Source organism: Rhamphochromis sp. 'chilingali' (genome assembly GCF_963969265.1).
Source record: "Rhamphochromis sp. 'chilingali' genome assembly, chromosome: 2".
In the NCBI taxonomy this organism is placed as follows: domain Eukaryota; kingdom Metazoa; phylum Chordata; class Actinopteri; order Cichliformes; family Cichlidae; genus Rhamphochromis; species Rhamphochromis sp. 'chilingali'.
The window spans coordinates 68,569,314-68,595,106 of NC_137930.1; the positions used below are offsets into that span (position 1 = coordinate 68,569,314).

General features: G+C 46.6%; 2 protein-coding genes across 3 annotated transcripts; one reads left to right on the forward strand and one right to left on the reverse strand.

Moving 5' to 3' along the window:
• Positions 1-305: 305 nt before the first annotated feature.
• Positions 306-19,707, forward strand: elmo3 (engulfment and cell motility 3). Of its 2 annotated transcripts, none has more exons than XM_080863997.1 (21): positions 306-557; positions 4,533-4,644; positions 7,221-7,261; positions 7,362-7,434; positions 8,590-8,640; positions 8,819-8,988; positions 9,178-9,277; positions 9,352-9,503; positions 9,822-9,900; positions 10,752-10,802; positions 10,898-11,020; positions 11,346-11,468; positions 11,554-11,658; positions 11,826-11,934; positions 12,010-12,146; positions 16,535-16,698; positions 18,028-18,140; positions 18,219-18,323; positions 18,824-18,903; positions 19,252-19,332; positions 19,425-19,707. In XM_080863997.1, the coding sequence occupies exons 2-21, from the start codon at positions 4,567-4,569 to the stop codon at positions 19,635-19,637; spliced, it is 2,148 nt and encodes a 715-aa protein (XP_080720123.1). In that variant the 5' UTR covers positions 306-557; positions 4,533-4,566; the 3' UTR covers positions 19,638-19,707. The 2 variants fall into 2 exon arrangements, with proteins under 2 accessions (XP_080720123.1, XP_080720124.1); XM_080863998.1 differs by having other exon boundaries at positions 4,536-4,644.
• An 879-nt stretch (positions 19,708-20,586) lies between these two features.
• Positions 20,587-24,923, reverse strand: fbxl9 (F-box and leucine rich repeat protein). Its single transcript, XM_080864014.1, has 11 exons — positions 24,630-24,923; positions 24,356-24,457; positions 24,141-24,275; positions 23,448-23,627; positions 23,030-23,335; positions 22,737-22,953; positions 22,322-22,479; positions 22,032-22,247; positions 21,749-21,961; positions 21,455-21,672; positions 20,587-21,368 (listed from the first exon to the last, which is right to left on the reverse strand). Exons 1-11 carry the CDS (start codon positions 24,693-24,695, stop codon positions 21,200-21,202), a joined length of 1,980 nt encoding a protein of 659 aa, XP_080720140.1. The 5' UTR covers positions 24,696-24,923; the 3' UTR covers positions 20,587-21,199.
• Between the last annotated feature and the right edge of the window lie 870 nt (positions 24,924-25,793).

Below are 25,793 nucleotides of genomic sequence, written 5' to 3' on the forward strand. Positions count from 1 at the left end.
CAGCAACGACACCTCCGGTATGTATGTCGTTTGTGTTTCAAAGTAAAAGCACTGTATCGCTCGAAAGAAAAAAAATGTGACGGTCAAAGGTTTCCTGCATGGACAATAAAGTAGCAAAATATAAAATAAAATATGGCGTTGGTTATTGTTCCCATTTTAATTTTTCTCTTCCTTATCTCTAGTTTTATTTTCAATTTAAACGTTCAATTAATGTGAAACGCGGGAGGGGTATTATTGTGAAAATCCAAATCGGAAACTGCTCTGTTAATCAGAGACGATTGACTCCAAAAAAAAAAAAAAAAAAAACCCAGAAAAAAACGCTCGACCAAGAGACTCCAGCCGACCCGGAACTTTTAGGTCAACTTATCACAGTTAAAACTTTCTGCAGAGACGCTGGTACAGATTTTGTCAGCGGTCGGATGTTTTTGTAGGGGAACACACCTCCGCGGACCGACTCGGTTCCTCCTGAAGAGTAAAAAAGGAGCTGCAAATGTTTCTCGGTCCGACTGCGGCGGTTCCTGCAGGATAGTAGCTCTTGACTCGTCTTCTCATACCAGGTAGGAGGCATTCAGGGAAAAAGAAAGCTGTGCTCACATTTCTTTCACGACTGTTGTGTTGACTGTTTCCAACACGCTGTGGCTGCGCTCATATCAGATTAGCTGCACTTTTAACTTGTTGCACTGAGTGGTTTACTTTAACTAAAACATTGTTTAGCTGCTAACTTGATGCATGACTTTACTTAACTGACATGTGCTATATGTAAAGCACAATTGTCTTATTCATAATTATTATAAGAAAAACTCCGAATATAAGTGTTTCTGTGTTTTATTTTTATTTTAGAAAGGCAGCTTCCAGTTTTCTCTACCATATAAATCCCTTTTCTTGGAAACCTGTAGCATTTGAGATTTACCGAGTGTATGTGCGACTCTGTCATGTCAGGAATTTCAGGCAGCTGAGCTCTTCCCTCCCTACATACACACTTCCACAGTGGGTAGGGGGGGTCTGCCAGTCCAGGGGGTCTCAGACAGACACACATACACAGGATCTGCAGGCTAACAAAAGCTCTGAGCCTGCTTGTGGTTTTAAGCCTAACTAAGCAAACTGCTCACTGAATATAGACGGTGACAGCTGAATGTGGTGGGACTCTAATCTGTCTGACATCATCTCCTTTAAATGCATTTATGCTTTTAATGGTGCGCAGCTCAAACTCCACCTGTTTCAGCTGCACAGTGAGCGAGTGCACAGAGATGTACTCTTTGAGTTCTCGTCTATTGTAGCAGCTAGAACTTCCCATATTATAACGACCTGTTTGTTGTTGCATTTCTAACAACTTCCGTTCAGAAAAGCAGAAAATTGTATCTGATTGAACCCAGCAAGGCTGATTTTTCTTCTCCTTCTTCTTTGATTTACACATAATTGGGTTTGAGTAACTGCTGGCCTGTAAAATGAACCATGTCTTGTCTTTGGCTGTCAGATGGAAGCAGCTATGATCCATATGTATTACACTGCTGAGGCTTCGGCTTTTTTGTGTCTTTGAAAGATTGGCTAATCTCTTATTTGACCAGTTGTTCAGGTTATTAAAGGATTTTTGTTAACTGGGATCATTACATTTAGAGTACTAAAGTTAAACCTCAACTTCTCTTCTGTTTTAAGCCAGACAGTGGGTGTGGTTTCAGCTTCCACTTGGTTAATTCTGGGGGGCATCACGAACAGGCACAGACAGGTACAGACTGAGGCAAGCACGCACTGGTGGTTAACCTCTGGAGCCTCACATGAAAGCTTCCCTCTTTTCCTGAGTTCCTGAGTAAATGAGGCAGCTTACACAGTTTTGCTGATCAGCAGCTTTTTAACTTTCGATACAAGCAAGTTGGGTTTAGTTAAAAATGCAAAAAACATCTTTTAGTTCATCTTTCCTTGTCTGGGGACGTTAGTTCCCCTAAAGAAATGGTAACTTCTATTAATGAGAGGTTTTAATTTATTCTAATTTGTATTTCTGCCGTCGTGTTCCTGACCACTAATGCATTAAGTGTAAAGCTGTATAAAATCAATTCAGACACTTTAAAAATACTTTGTAGGAAATGCTTAAAGGATTAGCTTAAGTTGATTCTTCTTGGACGACAGGAATGCAGGCTGATCTCCGCCCTGGTCAGGCCACGGTGAGCTCTAGTCTGCTCAGATTATATCAATGTTCAAGCTTCTGATCTAGACGAACTGTACTGTGGTGTTCTATTCCTGTCGCCGGGCCACATTTGTCTACAACCTCATTTCCTTCTTTCTGATAGATCGTATAGTTTGCTTATAGATGCGACAGCAGCATCGCAAAGCTGTGAGCTCTGAATGCTCTGGTCTACAGATTATCCTTGTACAGTGCCACAGTGTCAGATGAGTAGTACTGGGTTGAAGCCCCTTGTGCCTTCAGAACTGCCTGCAAAGATTCATCAAGGAGCTGGAAACACTCCTGAGGTTTTGGTCCAGCTGCAGATCCATGATGCGAGTGTCGCCTTCGACCACATCTCCACGACGCTGTGCTTGGACTGAGATCTGGTGACTGTGAGGGCTCTTTGGGTGCCCTGAACTCACTGTCATGTTCAAGAAAGCAGCTTGCAATGATTTGACACATGACACAATGTCCTGCTGCAAGCGATCATCACAGGACCTGTACGCTGTGGTCATAAAGAGCTGGACGTGGTCTGCTACAGTACTTGCTGCGGCGTTTAGACGATGCTACCGAAAATATCGCCCACATTGAGACTCATCAGACCGTGCAGCATTTTTCCAATCTGCTGTTGTCGAGCTTTGGTGAGCCTGTGCGAGCCGCAGCCTCAGTTTCCTGTTCTTACCTGACAGGAGCGCCACGTCATCTGCTTCAAGGTCCGACGTGTTGTGCGTTCACAAACTCTCTTCTGCTTACCTTGATTGTGACGTGGTTGTTTGAGTTACTGTTGCCTTTCTGTCAGCTGGAAGCATTGGCCATTATCCCTGAGCTCTGGCATCAGCCATGCATTTCCTCCCAGAGAACTTCTGCTCTTTGTCTCTTTGTTTATGCCAAGTGGAGACGCTTGAGCAGAAATCATCTAAAAACTGGCTGATTTGAGAGGAAGTGACCCAATTATATTTGATGACGTAAATGATGCCAAGCAGGTAGCGTGTTTACTGTGAGTGCCATCCTCTCTGTATTTATCATCACAACATCGTTATCCTGCTATTATTGTAAATCACGACGCTAGTCAGTGTTGACCTGATGATTGTGCTTACTAGGAAAAAGGGAACTTCTTCAGGGGTTGAAAGACTCTTTGTGCCAAGTTTCACTTTTACAGCGCTTTCTTTGACTGATGTACTCGTCATTTTTTTATTGAAATGTTGGATTTTACACCCAGACCTGAAATTAAGTTCAGTTTCCACTTGCAGGCTGATTAGGAAACTGGTGTAGTCAAAGCTGTACTATATGACGCAACTCATGTGTACTTGTTTGGTTAGTTCTTTGAGCCAAAGCAGTAACCACAGCAAGTAGCCTACATGGGCTCAGTTTCACATTCTTCATTAAGCAGCTTGGACAGCTCAAAAACCGCAGGTACTCTCAGTTATTGTTAATAAAAACCGTAGCGTGACAGGTTGGCCTTTGAATTCGGTCACTCAGAAGCTGAGTAGGCCTCAGTTTCTATAAATCTCTATTAAGATTAATACTTTATTTTCAAAGGGAAGTTGACCTTTGGCACCACACCAGATCCAACATACCCAAACAGGTTTGGCCCTTCAGACTTCTCCTTCCATCTAGTCCATGTCAATTACCCCCAAACAAAGATGGATGTTTGAGAGGTGACATCCAGGTATCGGCTGCATTCTTATCGTCACTTAAAACGGCCCTTTTTTCTCAGACGGCGCCTCAGGGAGGCGAGGAGGCCTCGAAGCATGCGGTTGTTGTGACAGCAGTGGGAGTGTTGCTTTGTTAAAAACTGCGAGCTTTCTTTTTGAGGCTGGAAGTGACAGAATGCAAAAAGCATCCAAGAGATCGAGCACAGGCTGGGCTGTTAATCACACCGAGCCAGTGAGCGCACAGAAGACTCAACATCAGACTGTATGTGTTGTCCATGTGTCGACAGACTGAGGAGGAGGACGAGGAAGGGTTTGAAGCGCAACAGCAGCTTCTTCTTTATCCTCTGGGAAAAGTCTATTGGAGCCGAGGAGGAAGTGAGAAGAACGATGGAAGGACTGGAGGTGCCTGTACGGGCAGGAGGTCACCTGTTTCAGCTTTACTCAGCACTCCATAAATAAACCGTGAAAGAGGAACCGCCGTGTTCTGCAGCTTCACGTGTAAAACGGTTGTTGGATCAACGCGAGGCAGCCATCAGATTTACAGACTGTCAGCTCTCGTTTTCTTATTCCACCTTTCTGTTGTCGAAATGACGGAGACTCGTTTTTTGTGCAAACTCGAGTCCATTTTGGTCACATGGTTTTTATATATGTTCTTAAATGGGACTCAATGTATTTCATATAAATCCCACAGGTGCCCAATAACTCTGTTTTCCCGTTAGCAGCTGAATAGCGGTGTAACCAAGAGGTGCCATCATGCCGCAGCAGAAGGACATAGTGAAGATAGCCATCCAGATGCCCGGGGCCTACCCCCAGCTCATACAACTGGACCAGGTAATGCACACATTTATACAACGTGCACACTTTTAACTGATAACGTCCGTCGCGCTCTGGTTGGTTAAAATAACGCAGTCTGTCACACTGAGTGTCTGATGTGCTTCTCTGATGTCACGTTTGATCTACCTCTAAACCACAAGAGGACTTTGTTTCCCTCTGCGGAGCATCTTACCCAATTTACTTGTCTTGGTAGAGTTGAAAGCCGTTTTCACACGTGCACCGCAGCCGTGAACAATGCCCTGCGATCGTGCAAACGTCTGATGCAGCAGGACTGAACTAAGCTTTCTTTAATGCGTGTGATCTGACTGTTTCTGTGTGAGACAGGTTCAACGAGCTCGTCACTGTAACCAGTCGGCTCGTAGTGACGTCGTCGCTCTCTCGATGCTACGGGACAACTTAGAAGAGTGTCCTGATCTTATGTTTCTGGCATTTTGGGAGTTTTTGTGTAAGAAAAGATGAGATGGTGCAGGAATGATGGCGCATGAGGACCTGGCAGAGCTGTGACCCTCAGCTCACATTTTACACCTCTGAGTTTGTTGCACCGTCAGCATCGTGGTGAATATAAACCTGCTCGGTGGAATCAAACAGGGGAACCTGAACCACTTTGTTCTGCAGCCGTTATGAACACATTTCATCAGAGAGTTGGTCAAAATGCGAAGGCTCTGATTGGACTCCAGGTTGTGACATATTTCAGTCAGGCTGCATCAGGTAATTTGGTCGATTAATTCTGCCCAGGTTGGTTTTAGTCCAGTAGTGCTGAGACTTTCTGGCACGTTCATAGCAGCACTCACGCTAATGAGTCAACGCCAGACCACAGAGACGTGCATTCATCTGAACTATGTTGGGCATTTTCTTGCTGGGGGGGAATAAAAAGGTGTCACCATATTGGCCCGTGCGTCTGTGAAGGCTCCGCCCACTCCTGCTTGTATCAGTTCAGAGAGAGAGAGAGGGGGAGAGAGAGAGAGAGGGGGAGAGAGCGCTTTGGCAAAAGGTTTTAAAAGGGGAGTTAATTATGACTCTAGAAACTGAAAGACACTAATAATACTGGCACTTTTAGGTGTGTGTGCGTGCGTGTGTGCGTGTGCGTGCGTGTGTGCGTGTGCGTGCGTGTGTGTGTGTGCGTGCGTGCGTGCGTGCGTGTGTGCGCGTGTGTGTGCGCGCGTGCGTGCGTGTGTGTGCGTGTGCGTGTGTGCGTGCGTGTGTGTGCGTGTGTGCGTGCGTGTGCGCGCGCGCGTGTGTGTGCGCGTGCGTGTGTGTGCGTGTGCGTGTGTGTGTGTGTGTCGATGGTGATGATCCCCACTTCCTTACCGCTGTGGTTTGAAACAGCTGCTATAACATGACATGTTTAAACTAGCTGTCAGAATAACACTTCGGCTCCCGACTGTAAACGTGATGTAAGACTAACAGTTAAACTCAAATGTTCCCACTTCCTGCTGCATCCTACATAAACTTCATGAAGCACATGTTGATATAATATCACAGAAGTCACGCCGCTTTCATGCGTTTCTCAGTGATGCTGTGGAAAGAGCTGCAGCTCACTTTCTCCACTTTCTCCCTGCGTCTGCCTTCACTTCAAATTTGCACAGTGAACATGCACCGATGTGAGTTTTCAGCTTCCTTTCAGTCGCTCTTGTTGGCGACTCACATGACCGGACTCTGCGGTCTGTCTCTTGCTTGCTCGTGCCTCGGGAGTGACTCTTTCACGTGAACGTGTTGTTATTAATACACTTGTTACTCGTTCTGGGGTTTGTGTTGATATGAGCCATAAAGTGTGAAAGCTTTGTGACTAAAGTAAAAAGTGTTTCATAGCAGTGATGGCTTTCTGTGATTGTGGGGAAGTTTTCCATATGTTTCCCAGAAACTTGGGGGAAGTTGTTTCCTTGCGCAAGACAGTTAAGTCTAGAGTGTACAGCAGGGCCGGCTGTGAGGTCTCTGAGTTGCACACTAGCGTAGGCTTAACCAGGTTCCCAGCCAGCGCCTTTCACCCACTATTTGAACAGCTGATAATCTCATCGGGATTATTCTTAGAGGAACCGTCACAATAAGTTATTCAGGAGTGTTACTTTGGGCCTTTCTTGACACAAAATAGTTTCGTTTTAAATCGCGACCAATTCTACCTCGCCAGGAAAACTTCCCATTGGCCCGAGCGTTTCCAGCAGACGCATCTGATTCGTTGACCCTCTTTGCTGCCACTAATGACAGACTGTCCACCGGGTCAACCACAGAACCTGAAGACATTTTGACAGGGTAACCACAGGGCTGACCACTAATAGCAGGATAGCTGAGAGGCAGACATGGAAGTAGTCTGGCTTTTATTTCCGTACAGAGAGGACTCTGGGCACCGAGGGCAACATTGTTCACAGAGTGTCGGCGAGCTTTCCTCTGCCCAGCAAACAAGGTTTCCAGCCAGCGGGAATAGTTGTGGAACCGCGATCCCATAACAGCATGTCATTACTGAAGCATGAATTCGGCTCCCCGACAGAGAAACATAGTAGTTGTGCAGCAGGTGTGTGTCTTTTATGCTGCGTCTGCATGCATGTGTGACTAAGTGCTGTTTTGTTGTGTCTCTGCAGAAAAAACCTCTGTCTGCTGTGATAAAGGAGGTGTGCGACGGGTAAGTCTGCGATGGAGGTTGTTTGGCTTGACATCATCGTGCTTCATTGGTCACACTGAAGAGTGTGTGTGTGTGTGTGTGTGTGTGTGTGTGTGTGTAGATGGAATCTCCCCGGGTCCGAGAACTACGCCCTGCAGTATGCTGACGGAGTGCAGATGTACATCACCGAATCGGTCAGTCGGCAACAGTCAACACAAAAACGTCTGTCGTTGGCTCAGGTTTCTGCAAAAACGTCAAGTACCAGACCCGAGTCAGCCTTCCAGATGTTTCCATGGTTACGAGATAAGCATCTATCTCTGCCACTAGATCAGTGAATCACTACTTTGTCAGCACTTCGCCTGCGTTTACGAGCGTCTCCCTGGAGCTCAGTCATCAAAGACGAGCGTGAAACAGGAAAAACAGAAGCTAAAGCGAGAAGCAGCTTCACTCAGATTCCTCTCGAAAGGTTGCTGCTGAAGCTTTCCTGCTCTCTGAGATAAGACTATCATCCCATCAGGAAAAATGCAGACGAGGCTTCTGCAGCTCCTTTACAGTTAGCGTAGGGATGGTAAGCTTCAGGCTTTTGCAGTGATCACGTAGTTAAACACACATGTTTCAGTTTAAGGTTGGCTTCTTGAGGAGTCTGTGGAACAGAGGCGGTCTAATAATGGTGCTGATTATTTCCTGCTTTTAGTGGCAGACTTCAGAAATGTGCATGTTAATATTATCAGCAGTCAGGTGGTCGGTGGGTTGGAGCCCAGGCAGGGCCCGTTGGTTTTCTCTGAGCTGTTTCTCCGACCACCAAAAACCGCTAACGTGCTGGGTTCATCCTGTCTGCACAGGCCAGGGGCAGCCTCACAAAACACAGACTCGATTGCAAAGATTTTACTTTGTGCTTAATAAATGTTAAGAAGAAGAACAGCAGAAGCTCTTGGCTGCAGCAAAGCTGCACGGCTCATTTGTAAGTGGCACGACGAACAGGGACTGAGACGCTTTATTGGAGATGAGGTGTAAATTTGGGCTGAAATATTTTGTCACATCTGTGATCACGTGCATTCAGTCTTAATGTTCTGCTCTAGACTTAAAAGCCAAACAGGGTCACGGTGCAAACAGCAGCCCGAGCCCCAGACGGCCCGCTAACCCCGTTTTAACGTTGGTCTGTTTGGCCTTTGGTAAATAAACAGTACATATGCAGGATGAGTCATTCTTTGATAATGTGAGGAATGAGCTTCTCGTTGACGTCTTGAGCCTCTGTGCCTGGATGTGCAGTCCTCTGATAGACACAGATTATGTTTGGTGTTCTTCTTAAACCTTTTCTCCGTGTCTGCCTGCTTGTTTGTGTGTCGTAGAATCGTCTGGACATTAAGAACGGCTGCATCCTGCGTCTGACCAAGGCACCGGTGAGTCTGCAGCCTGTTTCACCTTCTTCTCCCTCTAACACAGCGAGAGGCTACGTTCTGCTACGTGCTGACCAACTAGAGCTCCAGAAGTCTAAACTGTCGCATCAGAGCTCGATGGATGACTTTTCTGAGCCGGTGTGTTTCTCTGTGTGTGTTTCGTTGGCGTGGATGAACTCAGGGCCGCTGCGCGGAGGATTTGTTCAAGGGTATCCAGAGCTCAGACGCAGGCGTGCGCTGCGATTCGCTGAAGGAACTGGCGAGCGTTTCAACAGACGTGACCTTTGCTCAGGAGTTCATCAGCCGAGACGGACACCTCTTATTGGTCAAGATTGTAGAAGACTCTAATGAGTTAGTATCCTCGTCACATATCACCGACTGATTCATTGAAGCTCTTTTCTGTGATGGTAGCAGCAACACGATTGGCTGAGCTCTCAGCGATGCAACGCTTTACTGTTACTGACTTTAAAGCACCAACGGCATCACTGATCGTGTCCGTGTGAATGTCTCATGCTTGCCTCTTTTTACTGTGTCATTCAGGAGTAATGTGATCATGACGCACACGCTGACGGGGTTCATGGAGCTGATGGATCATGGGATCGTTTCATGGGAGAACCTCTCTTCTGTCTTCATCAAAAAGGTCCCCGCTGCTCTCCGCACGCCTCTCGCGCGTTTTCCGAGTTTGATTTTCTGAAGCTCACGTTTCTCCCTCAGATCGCCGGCTTTGTGAACGCCAAGTCGACGGACGCCTCGATACAGCAGGTGTGCTTGGACATCCTGGAGAGCATGGTGCTCAGCAGCCACAGCCTTTTCCTGCAGGTCAAACAGGAAATCACCATGGAGAGGCTCATTGCTCACCTGCAGGTGTAAGTAGTTTATCACGCAACAAGTCACACTCGCTTGGTGTCTGTTGCATCTTAAAGTTCAAAATCATTAATCAGCATCATTTGCTTTCGCTTAATCTGGCACAAAGATATAGTGTCACGTGAAACGCGTTCGAGTAATGCAACGAGGTCACAGCATTGTTTCTGTAACAGGAAGTTTTAAATATGTAAACTGTCCAGTTTTTACTGCACGAGTGCAGCGATACGAGAACTGAAATCTGTCAAAGGAGCATGCACGCATTTCCATGTGGCTGCAAAGCTGTAAAAATAATGTTTTTGTGTGTCTCTAACCTTTTTCAGGACAAATCAGCAGATACAAACCAAAGCCATGGCCTTACTCATGGCCCTGCTGCAAACAGCCGGAGACTCGGACCGAAAGGTGCCTCTGCTACTTTCAAACCTTTCATGCACTTCCTCTTTTCCACACTAGTAAAACTTCAAAGCTTGCAGATGATCAGGTGTTTTAGTTTGGCTCGCAGTTCGTCCTCGGTGTCTGCCTCCAGGCAGCACCGTGCACACTGTTCATCAGCAGTAACCTTAAAAGTTTGGCTTTTCTATCGCAGGATGTCAGATTCAGGTGCTTCTTCACTGATACTCATACATGTGTCCTAGTGACAGCTTTTAAGGATCAAAAACATTTAAACTTGATGCTTTGTGTGAATATGTGACCTTGTGAATCTGTGGGCTGAAAGTATGTGTTAGTGTAGCTGATGTAGGCGTCCCTCAGGTAAAAGGTGGCTGTAGTTCTGGGCCACAGCAGAACGGAGCTGCACTTGTTCCTGGAATAATTTCATTCTTTGTTTTTATCTCATAATCTGAGGAGACTGTAGCTGCACATGTGCCTCGGGGTGAAGGACAGTTGCTGTTCATGCGTGTCAGAATCCCACAGGCACCGTCTGCAGACAGTCGAGTCTTTCTGCGCCTCTGCTCCTCTCTCCATGTGCACAAACGGTTCCTTCATTCGGCTCTTTTCTCTCAGGCTCTCTTTGTTACTTCCTCACTTTTACATCAGGTCAACAAACCCACCCTTCTTATCAGCAAAATAGTTGCGAACAAAAACGCGGTTGAGTCAGAGATGCACGTACCAGCAAGCAGCGATTTCGTCACAGAGGTCAAAGTCCCTCAGGCTGATCCTCCTGCCTTACGCTGCCTGTCGACACTGTATCGCCACCCGGTGGTAGAAGCAGGTCTCTGCAGTCCAGTGACACACGCGCTCTTCTTGTTTTACAGGATATGTTTGATTTCCTGACTAAGAAGAATGTCCGCCAGTACATATATAAGGTGAATCATCTTCACGTGTACGATCACGTTTCACAAATTCTTTTAATAATGATGAAATATAAAATGTATTCATGTCAAATGTGTGTCTCTGGCAGAATATAATCCACAGTTCTGGTTCAGTCCAAGACGAGATGGCCCACTACCTCTATGTCCTACAGTCGGTTACCTTGAATCTCCAGGAGCCCCGCATGAGGACACCTCTGGACTGTTGCAGCCAGGTGAGCCGCAACACAGCGGGTCAGGTTTCAGGGAGCTCGGAAAGAAACGCGTCCGGACTTTAAGTTTCCTTGAAGACGTTTCATCCGAGAAGCTTCTTCAGGTGTAAGAGTAAGGCTCACGTCCAGACGCCTTTCTTTCCGAGCTCCTTAGACTACGATGACCTTCACAGACATGTTAAAGCCACGCCCGGTCGGCTGCACATTTATGTTTTTACATTTATAATCCTGAAATCTTATGAATAAAATACCGTTTCTAATGTTCTGTCGCGCTCAGAAACGTAAAGATTCTAACAGCCCACTGTGTGTCTGCCTGCTTTCACCTCAGGAACAAAGAGACATCCTTCACGGTCTGAGGCAGGCAGCGTTCGAGACAGAAAGCGAGAACAGTCTGAGTCACGAACGACGGCGTTCGCTCTGTGCTAAAGAGTTCAGGAAGCTGGGCTTTTCTGTAAGCGTGAGATCATACACGGTAACTGTTTGTCTGCCAGCTTTTCTCTCGTTTATATGTGACACTTTGTCTTCCTTCCTTTCAGAATAATAGCAACCCCGGTCAGGACTTGTCACGAACGCCTCCTGGTCTCTTAGCTTTGGACACCATGTATTACTTTGCCACACGTTATCCCGACGCCTACAGCAGGGTGAGCATGACTTATCTGCAGTTTAGTTAGACATAGAAAACCTCTGCTGGTGCATGTTAAATGAAAAAATGATCGAGTACAAGCGGCTTGTTTGTTACATGAGCTCAAAAATCAGGTGACTGCATAATAAACGCTCAGCTTAGTTTCTGTTCTGTCTCTGTCGTCAGTTTGTCTTGGAGAACAGCAGTCGAGAGGACAAACACGAGTGTCCCTTTGCCAGGAGCAGCATCCAGCTCACGCTCATCCTGTGTGAAATCCTTCGGATCGGAGAGCCACGTCAGTCTGATCTCTTACGTGCTGCGATCTCTGCTCGCTCTTGTTCGAGCTCTAATTTATTTTGTCTGTTCACAGCCTCGGAGACGGGGTCTGACTACCACCCCATCTTCTTCAGTCAGGACCGGCTGATGGAGGAGCTTTTCTGCGTCTGCATTCAGCTGCTCAACAAGACCTGGAAAGAGATGAGAGCCACACAGGAAGACTTTGACAAGGTACAGCAGCAGAGGCGCTCGCTTTGCTAGAAGGAACTCAGTCCTTGTACACCGGGCAGTTCTCACATAGACGGGAGAGTTTGCTCTGGTCGTTGGCTGTGGCAGTGTGTGAACCGGTGACGTGGGGTACGTCAGATCCAAACCGTCCACGACCACATGTGGGATCTTTGCTAAATGCAGTGACAGTCAGTCTCACTTTCCCACGGAGTACTTGGAGTCATTTGCGGTACACCCAACCACAAAAACGCTTCCATAAATCAGAAAACAATGAGTGGAATCGAGCCGGTGACCAAACTGAAGTGAACGGTGGCTTTTTGTAAATTCTTCTATGCGACATTCGTCGTTTTACACAATAGCACCATGAGTTGGAACGAAAACACAGCTCTTCATGTTATATACGTTAGATGCATGTGTGTGGTCGGGAACAAAACACTTTATTATATTCATAGAACACAGTCATACATGCATACGAGTGATGTGTTTAGCAATCGTGCACTCGTGGATGCATCGGAGGAAACTGTGGTTCAGTGTCCAACCCAAGGATGCTTCATCGTGCAGACCGGAGGAGTCAGAGAGGGAACCGCTGGCTCAGGAAGTTCAAGGGTAGTACAAGGTGTCATCAGAAAGTTCAAGAATCAAAGAACGTTACCTTATTTAAATATAGTCAGGCAGACAGAGGTCAGTAGTCCCAAAGTAGTCCCCCCCCACCGCGGGTATTTGTGCAAGCTATGCTGGATCTCTTCTGGTGAGCTTTTGTTCAGGAAGTAGAACAAATGTGGTGAATAGACTGCTCCACAGTTAATCCCATTTCTGCCGAACAATACAAATCAGTTGCACTCTGAATAAACGGGAGTTGAAATCAGAGTGCAAAATTTCAATCCAATTTTATTTATACAGCAACAGTCTCCTCAAGGCGCTTTGCATCGTAGACCCCCGACCTTTTTTGTGCCACGGACGGTTTAATGTCAGACAATATTTTCACAGACCGACAAACCCAACAATCATATGAGCCCCTATGAGCAGCACTTTGGCGACAGTGGGAAGGAAAAACTCCCTTTTAACAGGAAGAAACCTCCAGCAGAACCAGGCTCAGGGAGGGGCGGGGCCATCTGCTGTGATTGGTTGGGGTGAGAGAAGGAAGACAGGATAAAGACATGCTGTGGAAAAATGCTAATTCAGAGGGCGGGGAAGCCAACACTTCTTCATCTTGCCCCTCAGTTGATGTTTCTTATTCGAACCGCTGCAGAAAATTGTGGTCAAAGCTAGAGATGACCCGCCAAATTAAAATTGAGGCCAGTGTGCAGTAAAATGTAATTTAAGGTCCGTGGAGAAGCCGCAGAGTGCAGGTGCTCAGAACTGGACTTCCGGGGAATGATCTGAGAATAGCTGCACTTTAATCCCTGTGGTCATGTGGGTGACCTTGCATGGGTTGAATGGGAGACCTTGAATCCATTAAGGCCCACTGGTGGACTGTTTTGATCACACCTCACAGGGTGTTTCCACTCAGTTATCTTAATGAACTGTGACACAAGTAAATAAAAATGCTGATATAGTAAAAATGAAGCACAGAGAGACTGAAATTTAAAAGCAGAATGCTTTAAATTCAATTTTAAATGTACATTTGTCTAAGTTTGTATTTTGGTGGGTTGGATTGGTTCTCCTTCCCCGACCCGCCCCCACACGCACAGTTAGCTTTGTGGTTTAAGCCGAGCTGGCGGCAGAGCGCTGTCATCTGGGAGAAATACTGAGAACTCAACAATCCTTCATCCACACAGTGCTCATAGAACTCTGTGACCTTTTGACCTCTCCGGTGCACGCCAGTGTCCTGTGTGCCAGACCAGCAGACTGGCCTTTTGTTTCTGCTCGTGTCCAACCTCCCAGGGTGCTTTGAGGCAAGGACAAAGCAGCATTAGGTGGACAAAGAGAACCGCGGCGAACGGCAGAAACGGAGGGAGAAGGAAACGAGGAAAACAAAGCGCCCAGGGCATCGGCAGTAATGACACGACAACAGAGGGGAACGTAAAACCTCTGGAAACGATGTGAGAGGGAGAGAAGGAAAAGGTTCGACAGGGAGCAGCAAAGAAGAAGGAAAGCTGAGGCTGTGACGGCGATATCGCTTATTTAGGTTTTAGTTGCATGTGCGCCTCCAACATTAAGAAATCTCCTCAGTCCAGCTGTGTTATGATCTGAACAGCCGTCCTCCGCTAACACACATACGCACACTTAGCGTCCGTGAACACGCTGCCAAACAGAGAGACAGCTGCCGTCGCTCCTATTGGCCCGCTGAGCTAAACGACAGAGGGGCCGGACCCGGCTGGGCGTGTGCATGTGAGCACCGGGGTGTCTGTTTACCAAACACTCAAAGGCCTCTGCTGTCATAGGTGATCTCACTTTGACTCCGCGTCATCCCCGTCACGTTTCTGCGACTGACCGAGGGTGAAAATTGAAGCCAGGGTTTTAAAATAATTGTCTGTTGAGGAGGAAGAATGGAGGTAAGATAGTAGTTTTTAACTAACTGGTAACACAGAGGCCAATATGAAGTATTCTAGTACAGAAGTGATTCATACATCAAAGGCTAAAAGGTTTTTTGTTTGTTTTCAATGTGTGACACTAGAAGCTGTTAATAAATCGTTACAATGTGTCGATTAGATTTATTGTCGTTACACGTGTATAAACACACGGCAATGAAATGCAGTTTGCATCAATCAGAAGAGCAATAGGAGCAGATTGCATACAGATAAGGGCAGAATAGAAGGTGGGAACAGTTACCACTCATCTGTACACATCTGTACGTAAACAGATGTACAGTGGTGGGAGCGCAGACCGTGTCATGTGATTGCTGCTGGACGATGAGTTTATTTTGGCTCTGAGGACGTGAGCGGGGAGCCGCGCTGTGAAACCGTAGACGCTCGTTTCGTGTTCTGTACGACGGTCTGGATTTCACAGATTGTGTTTCCACTGCTGCGGGACAAAAACGACTTCGCTGTCGTCTGCAGTCACAAACACTTTGGTCACGCTTCACATTCTTGGAGGACATTTGTGAGACCGAGCGATTACTCTGAGCTTTGAGAATGAGTCGAGGCTTATCGACACTTTAGACGCTGATTGTTTGCAGTCAATCAAATTGGGCGTGAACAGGAATGATCTAGGTCAGCTGCGTACATGTGTGGGTGAGGGGGTGTGACCGCAGCAGCGCAGAGTTGGCTCGGTCTTTTAACACTATTGATTTTTATATAGATTTTCCACTTTTACGACTGAGGGAACCATAGATTTAACACGTATGTCACTGCCCTGAGCGCTGAGGGTCACCTCCCGTCTCTGTGTGAGCGTCACTTTAACGAGTAGAAACACAGACTGAAGCACGGAGCTTCAGAAAACGCTGGGCAATTCAGTCTGACCACCATCTCAATAAAAACAAAGAATAAAGTAAAAATTGAACTAAAGAAACACTTTACAGGTAACGATAGAAACCAGTCAGTCTGTCATCGAGCAGCACGAACAGTTTCCCACACAAAGACGACGACCTTACCAGTGTATGTATCAAGACAGCTGCTGGGTGGAGACCGCCCTCACTAACTCCTGATGCATGAACATTTCATTCTGTAAGCAGAAACCGAGAGCTCGAGGGGGTTTGCTCCTAACCTCAACCCCCTGAACCCCACACGACCGACAGGTGAGCTGTGGACAATAAGAGACGGGACAAGAACAAACTATTATTCTTCACGTTTAACATTCAGCAGCTTAATAGAAGAACGTGAAAGAATTTGAGGAGCAGTTTTTGTCTCGAGGGTGCGCGAGACTCGAGCTCGGGGATACTGCTAACGCTGTCCCTGTTACTCACATCCTGCTCATCAAAGCAGCGCATAAAGAACGTGTTGCAATAACAGAATGATAAAAATTCTATCAAATATTCTTAGAAACACTGAAAACTTTCAGCTTCTGCAAAAATAAATTCTTTGTTGTCCTCGTTTAACCGCAGTTTCTCGTGTTTATATCAGATTTAAGCTGCGAGTCGAGCGTTCCCAAATATTTACACAACTTGGAGTCTCACTGTGTGTGATTCTGGCCTTCGGTTTACCGCCATCTTTCCTGTAACCAGTGATTAACTCCTTAGTCTTAGTCACATTAAGGTCAAGGACGTTATGATGGCACCGTTTGACAAATGCAAGCAAGGCCATCGTGTGAGCGCGTGCGTGGAGAGGATATCGCACTGATGACTGAGCGGCTCGGAGTCTTCTTTTGCCCACATGAAGGAATAATGTTCAACCATTGTGCACAAACGTGTTAAATAGGCAGGCTGACATGCCCTGGTTATGTCAAAGCCAAGCCGTGAAACACCAATCCCTATCACACCAACAGCATGTCTGTGCTCCCATATCTGTCCTCAGGTGATGCAGGTGGTGAGGGAGCAGATCACCAGGACTCTGTCGAGTAAGCCGACCTCCTTGGAGCTCTTCAAGAACAAAGTTAACGCTCTGAACTACAGCGAGATCCTCAAACTGCGGCAGACGGAACGACTGCACCAGGAAGAGACTCTGGCTCCGCCTGTGCTGTGAGCATCAGCAGGTTTACGTGCTGCGTACCGGTCTGTGTTAAAGGAGTTGCCATGTGCACCAACTGTCCTATAGTCTGTATAAACAGATGTTTGTCTATCTGTAGGCAGGAGCCAGGTCTACTGGTTATGGATGAGTGTGTTGTGCAGTCACGTTCGAGTGGGCACACATGGTAAATCCATCTGTACTGCAGGCGAGCCGAGGCCCACCGCGGTGTGATAAACGGATAGGTTGTTTAAAAGCTGCCAGCATTCATCGGATCAGATGAGCGCCCACTGCTTCCCAGATTGACTTCTTGCCTTTTACAGTTGAACTCATTTACTTTCTGCATGTCAGAGAAATGTCGAGGTCTGCAGTTCCCGCCGTGTAGCATCCCTGGCTGAATGATGGTCTCTTATACTGATGCTTCAGAGGTTTTATTGGAAATGTTTTTATTGAAACATTCAGTGAAGACACCGTAAGAGCTAGGAGCAAAACAAAGCCAGCAATATTAATACCATAACATTAAAGGAAACACATTTCCCCTGCTCACATATAGCATATACATCAAATTTACATCATTCAATTCATTATATCACCTCACTAACTTACAGCTACACATAAAGGTCAAGGTTAACAACACAAACTCTATTAAACGACATGTTGGTTGCACGTAACTTATTCCGTTAAAGGAAACATTAACAAACCTTGTGCCACTGTCAGCCAGGTACTAATTGGCAAAGGAAACGTACATATTTTTCACTTTAAGGCACACTATTTACCATATCCTAAAAGAAACCTTACTAACAAGCCCTTTAACGGTTTTGCGCCAGTTTCCTGTTTCAAAATAAAAGCCTGGATTTCAAAATAAAACCGAAGTGCCTTTCAAACAAACGTAAAAATATTTACCAAATTTAAAGGTCATTTACACGCCGTCCGTACTAATTCAGTCATGCAAAGATTAGATTTGTAACAGAACAGAAGCTTGAAATAAACGAGCTCAGGTTCAGTATGTTTGTGATCCACACACAGTTCGGCTGAGCGTCCCGTGTGTTGACCCCACATTCTGGAAACGATTCAATAAAAACGGAGTTTGTGGTTTGTTAAACTGTCCGATCAGCTGTTCTGCTGACGACTCCAAATAGTTTCCACCCGTATGGAGCAACCAGCAGGTCACACTGGTGTTTGTCACTAAACACTCAGTGTAACAGTTCTGCTGCTTGATTTTTGATTAGATTTGAATAAATGTCATCTGGGCAATAGTGACGATTTATGTCTTAGAACAACGAGAAAACTGCTTGTGACGTTTTCAGAATAATTTTATAGCTCTTTGCTGCTTTTCTTTCCAGTGAACTCAAAGAGCGGCTGAAGCCGGAGCTGCTCGAGTTGATCCGGCAGCAGAGACTCAACAGGCTGTGTCAGGGCACGATGTTCAGGAAGATCAGCAGCCGACGCAGACAGGGTGAGAGCGCTCACAGGCTCGCGTGCAGCGAACGGCAGACTGGGCGTGTCAGGCTAACCCGCGTCTTTGTCTCTTCAGATAAACTGTGGTACTGTCGCTTGTCGCCCAATCACAAAATGCTTCACTACGGCGATGTGGAGGAAGACACGGAAAATCCACCAATAGAAACACTGCAGGAGAAGAGTGAGTTCAGTTTTTCTACACCAAATGGCTCGAGCCATATTCATGCTTAGGTTTATCCATTAAAATTAAATTGTGAGAAACTGTCATGTGTGGAATTCCAGTTTATTATGCTCATTGATTAATCTTAATAATCATCAAGCATCAGTGCCCAACAAACCCTGATACAAAGTGCAGAACAGTGCAGGTGTGTTGAGCCGCTGATCAATTCAGTTTTATTTACACAGCAACAGTCGCCTCGAGGCGCTTTATATTGTAAGGTAGACCCCACAGTAATGCACACAGAGGAAAACCCAACAGTCTTTTTGGTGACAGTGGGAAGGAAAAACTTCCTTTTAACAGGAAGACTCCTCAGGGAGGGGCGGGGCCACCTGCAGCTACCGCTTGGCACTGACGACTCTTTGTTATTCAAAACAGAAGAAGGAACTAATATGACTCCGACAGATGGTTTTTATTGTCTGAAGTATATTAACCATATGTGTGTTTTGACGCTTCCTCTTCAGTTCCAGTCGCAGATATCAAAGGCTTGCTGACGGGTAAAGACTGTCCTCACATGAAGGAGAACAAAGGCAAACAGAATAAGGTCAGCTGTTTCACCTTCTCAGTACCATGGTGATCACCTCCTGCTGTAGGTGGTGTGGACAGTCAAGGGAGAAATATGGAGAGAAACTAAACATGACTTAAGGAAATAAGATGCAGGTCCATCGATGGGCACAGAAGGACCTCCCTCACTCAGGGTATCTGGGGTCACGCTGAGGCGTTCCCAGGCCAGGTGAGAGATGTGGTCTCTCCAGCGTGAAGTCCTCACCCAAGCACACTGGGATGTCTCTGATGCTCTCGAGCTTCTTTCTGTTTAACAATGATTCTTGTTACTGGTGATGATTGATAATAAGTGTGGACGGGGGAATGTCTCACTGAGCTTTCTCTGTAGGAGGTCCTCGATCTGGCATTCAGCATCACGTACGACGTAGAGGAGTACAGCCTGAACTTCATCGCCCCGTCCAGAACCGACGTGAGTCTAAACGCTGCTCCGTTACCTCCTTCAGTTTCTTTGTGATATACGGTGAAGAAACTAAATCTAACCAGCTTCCACTACGTCTTCAGTTCTGCCTGTGGACGGACGGACTGAGCGTGCTCCTCGGCCGGGAGATGAGCAGCGAATCGATGCGGAGTGAGCTGGAGATCCTCCTGTCTATGGAGATCAAGCTCCGCCTCCTAGATCTGGAGAACGTTCCCATACCCGACAACGCTCCGGTCGTTCCCAAACCTCCGAGCAACTTCAACTTCTGCTACGACTTCAGCCAGACGGAACAATGAGCGCGTGACTGTGTAAATATGTGTGAAACGAGACGTTGGTGTGGGCGGAGCTGCGCGTGCACGCGCTTGTCATCTTAATCGCAGATTTATAACTTTGACGCTTGAGTTTTCTTATTTTAAACATCCAAGTGAAACGAGTGAAGCAGGAACAAGGTTGAGACGCCGTCAGTGTTTGTGTGACGCACGTCTGCTCCTCCCTGCACTCAAACCTTCACACAGGTACCGAGCAAAATGTAATTCAATCCTTTTTAATATAACCACTCAAGTAATGGTACTTTACACTTGTTTTACAATCATTTTATATTTTTGAATTCTCTAAATGTGTGTGAGGAATACTGCGTTTTTTAAAGAGGGCATTAACTACAACACGGTACGTCGTTTATTCTCCAGCACATCAGACATACAGCAGGTGTTCAGTGTTACGCAGCTTCATGCACCTGCAGGCACTCGTCTTCATGTGGATCTCAGCAGCTCTGGAGCAGAGATGCATTAAATGATTTTGAATCGTTGTTGCAAACAGGCACACGTCCCTCTGTCACAATCACACGGTACCACATGCGTTGGATGACTTTTGGCTTTTTGGATCAAATTTCATTGTAACTTTAAAACTGATGCTTTTTGTCCACGGCTGGTTTTGTAATGTGAGCACTCAGTGGCGCCACCTGGAGGAGCTACTGGGGAACTGACTGATTTCGTTTCAGCACAGCTGCTCCACACTGACACACTGACCTCTGGGATAATGTCCACGTTGAATCATGTGCTTTGATTTAATTCACATGAATAAAAACATTTGATTTATACAGCAAAAAGCCAAACTTTGGTTTATTTATAAAAAACACCTTTGCACACTTTGGTCCATGATGAGTACTCCCTCTGTCTCAGTGCTACAACAGCGTCCACAGTGGGCTGGAGTGGAAATGAAACTCGCTACTTTTGGCATGATGCTCCCTTTCCAAGAACATCTGACACTCTATCATTTTTGAAAAGCAATTAGTGATTAAAACCCTGATTTACTTTGTTTTAATCTAAAAGATGAAGTTGGGGAAACGTTTTCACTCCACAGCTTTAGCAGCATCAAAGTGTCCCATCCTACATCCTGCTTTTAACAACATCACTGAGCAAACAAGCAAAGACTGCCAGCATTAAAACAATAAAGGAAATGGAGCGTCGCTGGCATCTGTCTACAACAATCTACGTCTGTGACAGCAGTAATTCATTTAAAAGCACCTCAAAGAATTTAAATATAAAATTTTCCGAACAGTAAATACATGAAACGCTGACTACTTTCTTCCTCCTGTGGTGCTCGTGTGTTGCCGTCTTCGCCTTCCTTTGAAATCTTTAAAAATAACCTTTGGTCCAAACTGGTGATTCCTACTCCACACAGGAGCAGATATTTACTCGAGAGATGACATAATTAGGTCCTGCTGTAAACTTTAAAGTATTTTTCCTCTCTTGCACAAAATACTGACATGTGCCAAAAGCTCAGCTGAGAGCAGACTATAGTCAGCAGGTTTTCTTCTTTTTCAAGTCCCAGCAGCCTCTCGGGATGTTCACTCAGCCTGTCAGAGGCTTAGGCTAAGATCAGCCCCACCTATGAACTTGTAGTGGAGATTCTCCAGGAAGGGCAGCTGTGTCTGGAGGAAGTCCACTGCTGCTACGGAGATGTTGTTGCACCTGGAGATGTCGAGCGTCCTCAGACGTTTGCAGTGCTGCACCAGGAGGAGCAGGGATCTGCGGGGTTTAGAGTGCAAACAGCGTAAGAATTTGATGGCTTTCCGATGAGCTGCAGCTACTTGCGAGGCGTGTGTGCTAATCACCTATCGGTGATGTTATTACAGCAGGAGAGGTAGAGATGTTGCAGTCTGGGGAGGTAGGGCGCAGCATGCGCCACGCCGCGGTCGCTGATACCTGGGCAGTGGCTGAGCACGAGACTAGTGAGACTGCGGCAGTGACGCGCCGTCGACACTAAGCTGTCGTCTGTGATCTCCGGCAGCATGGAGAGAGACAGATGGTGGAGATCTGGGAAACGCATCACCTGAGAGAGGAGAACAGAGCTTTTCAAATATTTTGCATTCCAGACTGGAACCTTCTGCTGCCCGTCCTCCTCCTACCTGAGTGATGCTGCTGTCCGTCAGTTTGGAGCAGGCAGAGAGGTCCAGTTCCTGCAGCCTGCTGAGAGCTAAAAGAGAAGCTCCAGCCTGCTGTCTGAGCTGCTCCAGGTCATTCGGAGTCACTAGCTTGGGTCGCTCCTCGAAAGGCAAGCGAGGAGGCTTGAAGAAGCCCATGTTGCCAAAAGTCCGGGTGAACCTGGGCCCCTTGTCTCCCTGTTAGAGCGAATTATTATAACAACCACACGTGCTTAGAGCAAAACAGACACAAAGCTGTGATTCTCACCGTCTCCTCGTCAGGCTCACATTTGGCTCTTTGCACCATTCCCAGCAGACCCCAGTCTGTAACTTCTTTACACCAGCCGAGCCGCAGCACCACCAGCTTCTGCAGGTAGGTGGCGACTGCGCACACGGACAGGTCAGTCACATTACTGCAGGAAGTCAGGTCAAGCTCGCAGAGAGTGTCCCCGAGCAGCTGGGCGAGAAAGAAAACTGCAGGATCCTAAAAGAAAGGCAGGAAGCTAAGATTTTTCCGTCTGGTTTAAACCGAACGAAGCGACGCAGACAATGACCGACCCTGATGTAGGTGCAGCTCCTGAGGTTGAGCGTCTCTAGCTGTCGTCTGGCAGCATCGGATCCCTTCAAGCCTTTCACCATCTCTGTTCCATTGATGTGCAGACACTCTGACAGGTCCAGAGAGCGCAGGGAGGGCAACAACAGCAGGTCCGACAGGCCTGTTGGTAACACGATGTTAATCACATGGAGGCAGTGCGATGAGCTGCGAGCGTGAAACTAATAACCGAGCATCATAAACTTGCAGTTCTATTCAAATAGAAAAATGCTGATTATTTCGTTTGTTTTCCCCTTAAAGCTGCTTTTAGTTTGTTCCATCATCGTGATTACGGTCACTCCAAAGATAATATCAAATATAAAAATGATCACACTGGGTGACAATTTCAGTTAAATACACAAGAATGTGCACGGGGGGAACCTTTTTCTGTGATCCTCCAGTCCTGCGACAATGAGAGGTGTGTCAGTGACCTCAGACCTCGCGCTATGGCCTCCACAGACCTGCTGGTCAGCTCCGTGCAGCCGCTGATGTCCAGTTTGAGGAGGCTTGGCTGGTGCTTCACCAGAACTTCCACCGAGTAGTTGGTCAGCTCCTTACAGCCGTGCAGGATCAGCTCCTCTAAAAACAAACCCTGAACCTGCAACACAGAATTACAGCTCTCAGTGGAAGTATTCTTAGTGATGCTGAAACTTGTGCTGTGCCAGCATCCCGACCTGTGCAACAGTGCGCAGCGACTCAGGGGTGATGGATGTCCTGCTGAGGTCCAGAGCTACGAGGGTGGATTTCTGCTCCATCAACAACCTCCTCAAGTTCCTAAGCGACAGCAGAGCTGAAGAGTCCTCGACGGCCCCCACCGGGCACCCTCGATACGGGTCAAACTCAAAAGCAATATGGCAGCCAGCCAGCGAGAGCCGACGGAGACGCGGCGTGCATCCGGTCAGCCGGTTGAAGGTGAGGTCAGACAGGTAACGGAGGTCAGACAGGTCCAGCTCTTCCAGACCACACAGTGCTGACCGCACCTGGAAGCAGATTATGATTGCTCACATTTTTATGACACCATAAAAAAATAAAGATTTTTTTAAAATTTCTTGTTTGAATTGTTCAGATTGTTTATTGCCCGTCTCCACCCACCTGCTGTCTGTGCTCCTCCCTGGAGAGGAATGCTCCAGACATGAAGAGGCTGTCCAGACCTCTGAGGTCCAACCTGCGGAGGGAGGAAAGCCGAGGGAGCAGGGCCAGCAGGGAAGCCTCTGTTATGCTGCTTCCAGGCAGGGCCAGGCTCTCCAGTTTAGGGCCCAGGCAAAGGCCCACCTGAGGAGGAAGCAACACAAAACAGGAAGGTTAGCAAAGGTGTGTGTGTTTAGTGGGAAACTCGGTGCTTACACGTTCACACACACAGACGCACATGATTGTGATAAGCATGAATTATTAAGTAATGACCACAGCTGCTCTGAACTTTGGCGTTCATTTATGGCCTGTCACGTGTTTATCCTTGTGACAGGAAATTAAAATAATAAGGCTGTGATTGAGATATATATAAAAATGTTAAAACAATGCTAGTGTTTTTCTAAGATGACTAGAGTCCAGACAAATCCACTGTAAAAAAAGTTTCCATTGCCCGGAGGTGTGTGAATTATGTGAGCCTACCAGGAAGCGTATGACTGCTTGTTTGTGGGTTTGTCATCACATGACGTCAGGAATATAGTTTCACAGAAGGAGCAATGGATGCTGAGACATTTTTAGGTACTAAACACAACAAAAAAAACCACCTGTACCCCTAATATGTGTCAGACAGGAGCTGTTTAATTCGTCAGAGTACTGCACCTCCAGCAGCAGCGATCTGGAGATGCTGAAGCCATCGAGCTGGCTGATTATCAGGCTGCAGCGTGGCTTTCGGCCCAGACCCCTGATGAGCTCCAGGGACGAGGCCGAAGCCGGGAAGCGGAAGGTGATGTTCCTCTGCAATTTGAAAAAAACACAGTTAAAATGTGCAGCCACCTTTCAATTCATCGTCTCTGTTGTGGTCTGGGGAGAGTGACCTGGAAGCGGGGGTCCTGGCTGGCACTGTACCAGCTACGGCAGACCAGCGAGGCTTCCTTCCTGTCTGAAGCGTGGAGAAAACTCAGGATGTAAACTACGACCTGCAGATTGAGACAGAAATGCTGGATTAGGTTAAACATCCGCGAAGAGCTCGATCCGAACCAGCTCCAGCGAGAGCACACTCGACAGGTACAGCAGGTCATGCGCAGTAGCTGACTGCCATTAGAACACTGTTACTGTAGCTCACGAGCACTGCGTTTGTATTGCACTCACCTCCACGGGCAGCGCAGGAGTGTCCACTGCGTCCTCCCCATCGCTGTCTCCCATCGTCCAGACCATCTGTGACTCAGCTAGCCAAACAGTAGCTATCGTGAACTAAGTTTAGCCTTTAAGCTAATGCGTCCACAGCACAGAGAAACGGTGTCGCCCGTGAACTAATAATTACAGCTACAGCTTTCCTTTCATTACAAGCTGCGTTACCTGCTGTCGTTCCCCTGAAAGCTCCTTTACGTTAGGCTCTGTGCACGCTCAGTCCCTTCAGGTGCGATCAGCTGACCGCAGAGGAGGCGCTGATGACGTCAGGGGGCGGGGCGCTGTGTTTTTTCCAGCACGCTTGGTACCGACGAGCTTTGATCTGATTTGTTTTTGACGCTTTGACCTAAATGTGTGGAAAGTGTTCTGTTTACCCCACACAGACGATGGTGCGGCCCAGAAGAAGCGGTTAGCTGTTAGAGCCGAATCAGAAAGGCTTTTGTTGCCAAATGGTGAGCAGGTTTACAACAGTATTGCTTCGGTACTTAGTGCAAAACATAAGTAAGATACACTTAAATAAACAAAAATAAAACTTAAAAGTGCAAAGCGGATCGATATATACATGAATGCAGGTGATGATCTGTGCAAAAATGGAACAGATATGACTGTGGGTCAATAACACGCCGTAAAAATACTAAACATCCGCAGTGAAAGTTAACGTTTGGAAAATCTTGCAAAAACATTTAAAATGACTTCATGCAGAAAAATGTCCCCTGTATGAGAGAAGACCGCAACTTTACTGTGGGGATTGGCTGTTAAGAATTAATTAACCCACGTATTGACCTGCAGAAAATAAAATAAAAACAAAGATATTAACTAGATTTATCATTCAAGCCCCTTTCCCCCCAACAAATACTACAAACCTCCAGTTTAATATCAGTAAAGTTAAAATATGTTGGAACAAACACCAGCAAGTAAAAATGTCAAATTTGTTCTTGATTTGAACCAAGAACCAGATCCTGGTCTGTGGTTAGTGTTTCAACCACCAGAACTAACTGGTTTCACGTCCTGTTGTTTCCTGTTTAGTTTCGGTCTTTTTTTCTTTTTACCTTTATGACAAGTCAAAGACAAGAACAGATGCTAAAATATGACGAAAACTCATTTATTTCAATAAAATTTACTCGA